A 10,415-nucleotide genomic window follows, 5' to 3' on the forward strand; every position below is an offset into this window, starting at 1 on the left:
TTTTGTTTGTTGGCTTCTAAATGATCCCATGATTTCAGTAATAAAAGCCTCGCTATCTGGCTTTGAATTAGGAACGATGTTGCGATGTCCATTAAAAGTCCTTGTGACGATATAAATGTGATTTTAATCCTTAGCAAATGTTTCAGCAACGGTTTTACCTTTTACTTTTGTTTGTGGGCTTCCAAATGACCCCATGTATTAACTTATAGCAGCTTTGCTATCTGGTTTTGGATTGGGAACGGTGTTGCCATATCCATCAAAAGTCCTTATGACGATATAAATGTGATTTTAATCAGTAGCAAATGTTTGAGAAATGGTTCACGGATTTAGTTTCTGATAAAATTAACACCAAATTGTTTAAGTTTGTTTGTGTGCGTCGATTTCATAAAATGTCTTACTGAATTTATCGATCATTACAGTTAATTGATCTGATAATGAAATGATATGACATTTGAATCCTGCTGTCTTGAACATTTCAATTAAGATTGAATGAAAATGTTCTATGTTGCAAGTTGCATTAGATTTTCATGCAGACTGGATTTTAAATCCAAGATCATTCAACAATCCGATCAAATCGATTGATCTACATGTTGGTTTTAAATCTAATACTTTTGTTTGTTGGCTTCTAAATGATCCCATTATTTCAGTAATAAAAGCCTCGCTATCTGGCTTTGGATTAGGAACGATGTTGCGATATCCATTAAAAGTCCTTGTGATGATATAAATGTGCTTTTAATCCTTAGCAAATGTTTCAAAAACGGGTTTACCTTTTACTTTTGTTTGTGGGCTTCTAACTGAATGGCAAATGCTTCAGAAACGGTTTAACCTTTTACTTTTGTTGGTGGGCTTCCAAATGACCCCATGTATTAACTTATAGCAGCTTCGCTATCTGGTTTTGGATTGGGAACGGTGTTTCCATATCTATCAAACGTTCTTATGAGGATATAAATGTGATTTTTATAATTAACAAATGTTTGTGAAATGGTTCACGTATTAAGTTTCTGATGAGCTCAAAACCACACTGTTTAAGATTGTACGTGTGCGACGATTTCATAAAATGTCTTACTGAATTTACCGATCATTACAGTTAATTGATCTGATGGTGAAATGATATGACATTTGAATTCTGCTGTCTTGAACATTTCAATTAAGATTGAATGAAAATGTTCTACGTTGCAAGTTGCATTAGATTTTTATGCAGACTGGATTTTAAATCCAAGACCATTCAACAATCCGATCAAATCGATTGATCTACATGTTGGTTTTAAATATAAAACCTTTGTTTGTGGGCTTCTAAATGATCCCATGATTTCAGTAATAAAAGCCTCGCTATCTGGCTTTGAATTAGGAACGATGTTGCGATATCCATTAAAAGTCCTTGTGACGATATAAATGTGCTTTTAATCCTTAGCAAATGTTTCAGCAACGGTTTTACCTTTTACTTTTGTTTGTGGGCTTCCAAATGACCCCATGTATTGAGTTATTGCAGCTTCGCTATCTGGTTTTGGATTGGAAACGGTTTTGCCATATGCATCAGAAGTCCTTATGACGATATAAATGTGATTTAAATCAGTAGCAAATGTTTGAGAAATGGTTCACGGATTTAGTTTCTGATGAACTCAAAACCACTTTGTTTAAGATTGTACGTGTGCGACGATTTCATAAAATGTCTTACTGAATTTATCGATCATTACAGTTAATTGATCTGATGGTGAAATGATATGACATTTGAATTCTGCTGTCTTGAACATTTCAATTAAGATTGAATGAAAATGTTCTACGTTGCTAGTTGCATTAGATTTTCATGCAGACTGGATTTTAAATCCAAGACCATTCAACAATCTGATCAAATCGATTGATCTACATGTTGGTTTTAAATCTAATACTTTTGTTTGTGGGCTTCTTAATGATCCCATGATTTCAGTAATAAAAGCCTCGCTATCTGGCTTTGAATTAGGAACGATGTTGCGATATCCATTAAAAGTCCTTGTGACGATATAAATGCGATTTTAATCCTTAGCAAATGTTTCAAAAACGGTTTTACCTTTTACTTTTGTTTGTGGGCTTCCAAATGACCCCATGTATTAACTTATAGCAGCTTCGCTATCTGGTTTTGGATTGGGAACGGTGTTGCCATATCCATCAAAAGTCCTTATGACGATATAAATGTGATTTTCATCATAAGCAAATGTTTGAAAAATGGTTCACGGAATTAGTTTCTGATAAAATTAACACCAAATTGTTTAAGTTAGTTTGTGTGCGTCGATTTCATAAAATGTCTTACTGAATTTATCGATAATTACAGTTAATTGATCTGATAATGAAATTATATGTCATTTGAATTCTGCTGTCTTGAACATTTCAATTTAGATTGAATGCAAATGTTCTACGTTGCAAGTTGCATTAGATTTTCATGCAGACTGGATTTTAAATCCAAGACCATTCAACAATCTGATCAAATCGATTGATCTACATGTTGGTTTTAAATATAAAACCTTTGTTTGTGGGCTTCTAAATGATCCCATGATTTCAGTAATAAAAGCCTCGCTATCTGGCTTTGAATTAGGAACGATGTTCCGATATCCATTAAAAGTCCTTGTGACGATATAAATGTGATTTCAATCCTAAGCAAATGTTTCAAAAACGGTTTTACCTTTTACTTTTGTTTGTGGGCTTCCAAATGACCCCATGTATTAACTTATAGCAGCATCGCTATCAGGTTTTGGATTGGGAACGGTGTTGCCCCATCCATCAAAAGTCCTTGACGATATAAATGTGATTTTTCACAGTAGCAAATGTTTGAGAAATGGTTCACGGATTTAGTTTCTGATAAAATTAACACCAAATTGTTTAAGTTTGTTTGTGTGCGTCGATTTCATAAAATGTCTTACTGAATTTATCGATCATTACAGTTAATTGATCTGATGGTGAAATGATATGACGTTTGAATTCTGCTGTCTTGAACATTTCAATTAAGATTGAATGAAAATGTTCTACGTTGCAAGTTGCATTAGATTTTCATGCAGACTGGATTTTAAATCCAAGAACATTCAACAATCCGATCAAATCGATTGATCTACATGTTGGTTTTAAATCTAATACTTTTGTTTGTGGGCTTCTAAATGATCCCATGATTTCAGTAATAAAAGCCTCGCTATCTGGCTTTGAATTAGGAACGATGTTGTGATATCCATTAAAAGTCCTTGTGACGACATAAATGTGATTTTAATCCTTAGCAAATGTTTCAAAAACGGTTTAACCTTTTACTTTTGTTTGTGGGCTTCCAAATGACCCCATGTATTAACTTATAGCAGCTTCGCTATCTGGTTTTGGATTGGGAACGGTGTTTCCATATCTATCAAACGTCCTTATGAGGATATAAATGTGATTTTTATAATTAGCAAATGTTTGTGAAATGGTTCACGGATTTAGTTTCTGATGAACTCAAAACCACACTGCTTAAGATTGTACGTGTGCGACGATTTCATAAAATGTCTTACTGAATTTATCGATCATTACAGTTAATTGATTTGATGGTGAAATGATATGACATTTGAATTCGGCTTAAACATTTCAATTAAGATTGAATGAAAATGTTCAACGTTGCTAGTTGCATTAGATTTTCATGCAGACTGGATTTTGAATCCAAGACCATTCAACAATCCGATCAAATCGATTGATCTACATGTTGGTTTTAAATATAAAACCTTTGTTTGTGGGCTTCTAAATGATCCCATGATTTCAGTAATAAAAGCCTCGCTATCTGGCTTTGAATTAGGAACGATGTTGCGATATCCATTAAAAGTCCTTGTGATGATATAAATGTGATTTCTATCCATAGCAAATGTTTTAAAAACGGTTTTACCTTTTACTTTTGTTTGTGGGCTTCCAAATGACCCCATGTATTAACTTATAGCAGCTTCGCTATCTGGTTTTGGATTGGGAACGGTGTTTCCATATCTATCAAACGTCCTTATGAGGATATAAATGTGATTTTTATAATTAGCAAATGTTTGTGAAATGGTTCACGGATTTAGTTTCTAATGAACTCAAAACCAAACTGCTTAAGATTGTACGTGTGCGACGATTTCATAAAATGTCTTACTGAATTTATCGATCATTACAGTTAATTGATTTGATGGTGAAATGATATGACATTTGAATTCGGCTTAAACATTTCAATTAAGATTGAATGAAAATGTTCTACGTTGCTAGTTGCATTAGATTTTCATGCAGACTGTATGTTACAGACAATTCGGCGCGTGTTTGTTTGTTTACCTGACGTAACGGCACTGACAGGTAGGAGACAGGATAAGAGTGCCGTTACCGAAGGGACAGGGAAACATCGCAGAGATGACGCGGTAAAAAACGGCCATCGCGAGGAGGCCATTGGATTTGAACCAATTTCAACGGAAAAACGCCAGAGAGAAGACGTGAATTATTTTAACACCATCGCACCATCGCACCGCGCGCGTTTAAAGAACGACCCAACCGAATTAACTTGAATAAAGTGTTAGTGGAATCAGTTAAAAGAACACGTCAGTAGAATTTATTATTACGAACTTTAAGTTGGAGCCGAACTCCAACATTTTAAAAAAATTCACTCGCTTTCTACTTGTGAATCGGTGAACACCAGACTGAGAATGAATCGCGAAAACGATGTACCAAACCCCACCGCGAATTCCACAGTGCGACAACTTTCCGCAGTTCAGCTAGTGGAAGACACTGTTTCGATACAGGAGTTGGTACAGCAAGCCAGGGAAGCGAACGAAAGCTTCGTCAGGCTGACCGCGCAGATCGCTCAGTTGAGCCCAAGCGTGTCGAGAGGGCTCGGAGTGTCGCTGAACGAGCAACGTGTAGGCGCGATATCCCCGTGCATCCGCACAGGAACCGTCGAAGAAGTGACATTTCCTTCGGCCGCCACCCTGCCGCGGAGATCGACGCTTGGGACGCCTTACGTCGGCGGCACCGACCGTGAACCTGGGAGCGCATCGTCGCGACCGGCCATTGCGTTTCCAGATTTCCTTCGTTACGACGTGCAAGCCGGCCCGTCAGGAAGATCGACGCTAAGGACGCCATACAATACCGATACAGAGCGTGAAGCTGTTAACGTGTCGCCGCCACCGGCCTTTGCGTTTACCGACTCTTTGCGCTACGACGCGCAAGTCGGCCCGTCATCGGCTCAGCACAGCGAAGCAGAACGGCGTGGTACCACTGGGAGAAGGACAACCGTACCCTCCCAGGGTGAACGTGATCTTCGGCGTGCCCTGGAAGACATGGAGATCGAGCATCTTCGGGAGCGAAACCGCTTGATCCAATCCTTCGAAGCAACGGATCACCAGAGAAGGACTCACCCGCCATCACGTACCAACGCCACCGTGGACAAGGGTTGCGACGAACGGTGCCACTGCGAGGAGGACGGCAAATGGCGCTGCGAGGCCCGTTGCGGCCGGCCATTCGTGAAACGCGGCAAAACGGCTCTGGCAGCCGGTTGCTACGAGAATCCCTCCAAAACGGACGAGTGCTGTGCCACGCTAATCTGCCCTTCAGAGCGGTTCACCGATGGACGTGTCGAACCGACGCCCGTCTCGGAGGAACCGACCACCGCCAAGGCGATCGTGACGAGCTGCATCTACAAGAACCGCTCGTACGACATCAACGAACGGATGGAGATCGGTTGCGAGCAGATCTGTACCTGCAACAGCGATGGTGAGATGGAGTGTGCTCCACGCTGTGCTCCACTTAACTCGACCCGCCCAGAACAGTGCGTCGTCCTGCCTGACCCACACGATCCTTGCTGTAAGCGCGAGTTCTGCGATGTCACGCTGGACGACCACGAGCAGAGCAGCGGTGTGATGATGATGATGGCACCGGCTTCATCTTCATCGTCACCTTCGACGACGGTGGTGCCGGAACGGGATGGAAAAACACCCGGACCGGAAGCTGACCACCGGTCCACCGGATGTGAGTTCAAAGGCCGCACGTACCAGCTGAATGATCAGTTCCACGACGAGTGCAACGCGCTGTGTCTGTGTACGGAGGCTGGTGTGCACTGTGCCAAGATCGAGTGCCCGTCTGAGTTTGGGTTGGACGTGCTGGATCCGCACTGCCTCAAGTGGGGTCCGGATCCGGCCACATTCCGTGCGATCGCACCCCGCTGTTGCCCGGAGCGGATGCGTTGCATCGACAATGGGACGTGCGAGTATAAGGGTCAGTTCTTCGATAACTGGTCGGATATACCGAGCAATTTGACGGGTTGCGAGCAGCACTGTTACTGTGATACCGGCATCGTCGAATGTCGACCGGCGTGTCCTGCCGTGCCAGCGACGCCACCTTCTCATCTACCGTGTAGCCCACGGAACGCCCGGTTGATGCCGATTCCGGGTGAAGAATGCTGCCAGCACTGGACTTGCAGTGTCAACACCGATAACGGTCTGGCCAGCGGCAGCGACGTGTTGAAGCCGCTGCTTATGCCGGGCACGATCGGGCAATTCCTGCCAACGAAACCGCCTCGCACGGACGCGAAACCCCCACCGGACGCGCCCGGGAAGGAACCGACGCCCTTCTACCCGACGGTGGACGGAAAACCACCGAAGGTACCGCAGGACAAACCCCACAAAAAGTACACCAAGGAGGACGCCGGTAAGAAGGATCACTTCAACAACATCTTCGGTGGCGCCCAACCTGAGGAGCCCGAGCTGGACGATGGCAAGTACGATTACGGCAGCTACGAGGACGCGATGAAACCGGCCACGCTCGGTGTGCAACGTCCCGGTCCGCCCGGGTACTATGGGCCGGAAATCAAGCCCCACTACGGTGCTGATTTTCACCCGTATCTGCACCCGGCTTCGGCAGGCGTCCAACCGGCCGGACAACCCGTTCCGACGGCACCCGGTCAGCCGGGACTACATCCTGGCCAGCATCAGGCGAGTGCGCTCGATAAGCAGCTGTTGAACGTGCTGGGACCAAACGGACCGGGTAGTTTACCGCCCAACATCCGCATCGAGCAGCTGCTGCAGCACATCCACGGGCAGGATCCGAATCTGCCACCGCAAGGACCTCCATTGTTGCATGGCCAGAGCCTCCCGAATGGGCCGCCCTTTGGGCCGGTTGGATCGCAACCATCGACGGGCAACGGCATCAACTACAACCAGTACGGTGCCGGCACACCCGCTGGTGGGCTAGCGTTCTCCGGACTGCAAGTCGACCTGAAAGTGCTCGCCCTGGACGCGATCGATGCGAACACTGTGCGTGTCATTTTCCTCGTGCCGCAGGTGTACGTGGGACTGCATGGTCGCGTTGAGCTGCGATACACGCGCACTCGCAACAACGACACCGCCACATGGCAATCGCAGGTGTTCGCACCACCGGACGATCTGATCGCGACACCACAGCTCGAGTTCGAGCTGCCAGGACTGAACGCCAACACGGAGTATCGCGTGAAGATCACGCTTATCCTGCGAGACGTCAACTCGCAACCGTCTAGTCAGATCTACACCGTCCGTACGCCCTCGGATCGCGTGATCACGCCACCACCCGCGATCGGTTCCGGACACTTCCCGCACATGAGCCACCCAACGAACTTTCTCAAGGAGATCATCCAGGATCCAGGTACATCAAAGGACCGAGCTTTCTATGGCAGACGGAAAAGGAATGGCCAACTTCATCGACGCTACCGCATGATACGACGGAAGAACTACGCCGCAACCTCCTGCATCATTCCAGCACTAAATCACTTATTCAGATCGACCGATTCTCTAATTGGAACAGGCTGCTCAGATCTGTTGGATACGTTATTCGGTTTTCGAATAATTGTATGCACAGAAGAAACGGGAAAAAGACCACGACAGGACCGCTCACTAAGGGAAGAGTAGGGGCTGTCGTCAGAGCCGCCGACGGACAGGTAAGGCGAGCAACTGTGCAGACCGCTAGCGGATTGATGGAACGACCTGCAACAAAAATAGCGGTGTTGGAAGTACGGAAGTAGACCGAGGATAGGCACGGTACAACCAAGCTTACCAAAGTAGACGGACTGATAAGGCGATAGGGAGTGCTGCCGAATTGTTTATCGAACAGATTGCGCACTTGAAACAGGGTAAATTGCCCATCCGAGCAAAGTACCGGGTGGGAGAATGTTACAGACAATTCGGCGCGTGTTTGTTTGTTTACCTGACGTAACGGCACTGACAGGTAGGAGACAGGATAAGAGTGCCGTTACCGAAGGGACAGGGAAACATCGCAGAGATGACGCGGTAAAAAACGGCCATCGCGAGGAGGCCATTGGATTTGAACCAATTTCAACGGAAAAACGCCAGAGAGAAGACGTGAATTATTTTAACACCATCGCACCATCGCACCGCGCGCGTTTAAAGAACGACCCAACCGAATTAACTTGAATAAAGTGTTAGTGGAATCAGTTAAAAGAACACGTCAGTAGAATTTATTATTACGAACTTTAAGTTGGAGCCGAACTCCAACACTGTATTTTTAATCCAAGATCATTCAACAATCCGATCAAATCGATTGATCTACATGTTGGTTTTAAATGTTACACTTTTGTATGTGGGCTTCTAAATGATCCCATGATTTCAGTAATAAAAGCCTCGCTATCTGGCTTTGAATTAGGAACGATGTTGCGATATCCATTAAAAGTCCTTGTGATGATATAAATGTGATTTCTATCCATAGCAAATGTTTTAAAAACGGTTTTACCTTTTACTTTTGTTTGTGGGCTTCCAAATGACCCCATGTATTAACTTATAGCAGCTTCGCTATCAGGTTTTGGATTGGGAACGGTGTTTCCATATCTATCAAACGTCCTTATGAGGATATAAATTTGATTTTTATAATAAGCAAATGTTTGAGAAATGGTTCACGGATTTAGTTTCTGATGAAATCAAAACCACACTGGTTAAGATTGTACGTGTGCGACGATTTCATAAAATGTCTTACTGAATTTATCGATCATTACAGTTAATTGATCTGATGGTGAAATGATATGACATTTGAATTCTGCTGTCTTGAACATTTCAATTTAGAATGAATGAAAATGGTCTACGTTGCTTGTTGCATTAGATTTTCATGCAGACTGGATTTTAAATCCAAGAACATTCAACAATCCGATCAAATCGATTGTTTTACATGTTGGTTTTAAATCTAATACTCTTGTTTGTGGGCTTCTAAATGATTCCATGATTTCAGTTATAAAAGCCTCGCTATCTGGCTTTGAATTAGGAACGATGTTGCGATATCAATTAAAAGTCCTTGTGATGATATAAATGTGATTTCTATCCATAGCAAATGTTTCAAAAACGGTTTTACCTTTTACTTTTGTTTGTGGGCTTCCAAATGACCCCATGTATTAACTTATAGCAGCTTCGCTATCTGGTTTTGGATTGGGAACGGTGTTGCCATATCTATAAAACGTCCTTATGAGGATATAAATGTGATTTTTATAATTAGCAAATGTTTGTGAAATGGTTCACGATTTAGTTTCTGATGAAATCAAAACCACACTGGTTAAGATTGTACGTGTGCGTCGATTTCATAAAATGTCTTACTGAATTTATCGATCATTACAGTTAAAAGATCATTCAACAATCCGATCAATTCGATTGATCTACATGTCGGTTTTAAATCTAATACTTTTGTTTGTTGGCTTCTTAATGATCCCATGATTTCAGTAATAAAAGCCTCGCTATCTGGCTTTGAATTAGGAACGATGTTGCGATATCCATTAAAAGTCCTTGTGACGATATAAATGTGCTTTTAATCCTTAGCAAATGTTTCAAAAACGGTTTAACCTTTTACTTTTGTTTGTGGGCTTCCAAATGACCCCATGTATTAACTTATAGCAGCTTCGCTATCTGGTTTTGGATTGGGAACGGTGTTGCCATATCCATCAAAAGTTCTTATGACGATATAAATGTGATTTTCATCATTAGCAAATGTTTGAAAAATGGTTCACGGATTTTGTTTCTGATTAAATTTACACGAAACTGTTTAAGTTTGTTTGTGTGCGTCGGTTTCATAAACTGTCTAACTGAATTTATCGATCATTACAGTTAATTGATCTGATGGTGAGATGATATGACATTTCTGCTGTCTTGAACATTTCAATTAAGATTGAATGAAAATGTTCTACGTTGCTAGTTGCATTAGATTTTCACGCAGACTGGATTTTAAATCCAAGACCATTCAACAATCCGATCAAATCGATTGATCTATATGTTGGTTTTAAATCTAATACTTTTGTTTGTGGCCTTCTAAATGATCCCATGATTTTAGTTTTAAAAGCCTCGGTTTCTGGCTTTGGATTAGGAACGATGTTGCGATATCCATTAAAAGTACTTGTGACGATATAAATGTGCTTTTAATCCTTAGCAAATGTTTCAGCAACGGTTTTACCTTTTACT

At 42.7% G+C, this 10,415-nt stretch overlaps 1 protein-coding gene across 1 annotated transcript; it reads left to right on the forward strand.

Moving 5' to 3' along the window:
• The first annotated feature begins 5,276 nt into the window (after positions 1-5,276).
• Positions 5,277-7,874, forward strand: LOC128729679 (putative epidermal cell surface receptor). Its single transcript, XM_053823080.1, has 2 exons — positions 5,277-7,611; positions 7,825-7,874. Exons 1-2 carry the CDS (start codon positions 5,277-5,279, stop codon positions 7,872-7,874), a joined length of 2,385 nt encoding a protein of 794 aa, XP_053679055.1.
• Positions 7,875-10,415: the final 2,541 nt, after the last annotated feature.

The sequence above is a fragment of the Anopheles nili genome, assembly GCF_943737925.1.
Source record: "Anopheles nili chromosome X unlocalized genomic scaffold, idAnoNiliSN_F5_01 X_unloc_3, whole genome shotgun sequence".
Taxonomy (NCBI): Eukaryota; Metazoa; Arthropoda; class Insecta; order Diptera; family Culicidae; genus Anopheles; species Anopheles nili.

What these genes read in the sequence shown, in the direction of transcription:
- LOC128729679 (XM_053823080.1), top strand. Translation starts at nt 5,277, where the DNA reads ATGGAGATCGAGCATCTTCGGGAGCGAAACCGCTTGATCCAATCCTTC. An exon ending in GGAGATCATCCAGGATCCAG is followed by an intron (nt 7,612 to 7,824) that starts GTACATCAAAGG and finishes TTGTATGCACAG; the next exon opens with AAGAAACGGGAAAAAGACCA.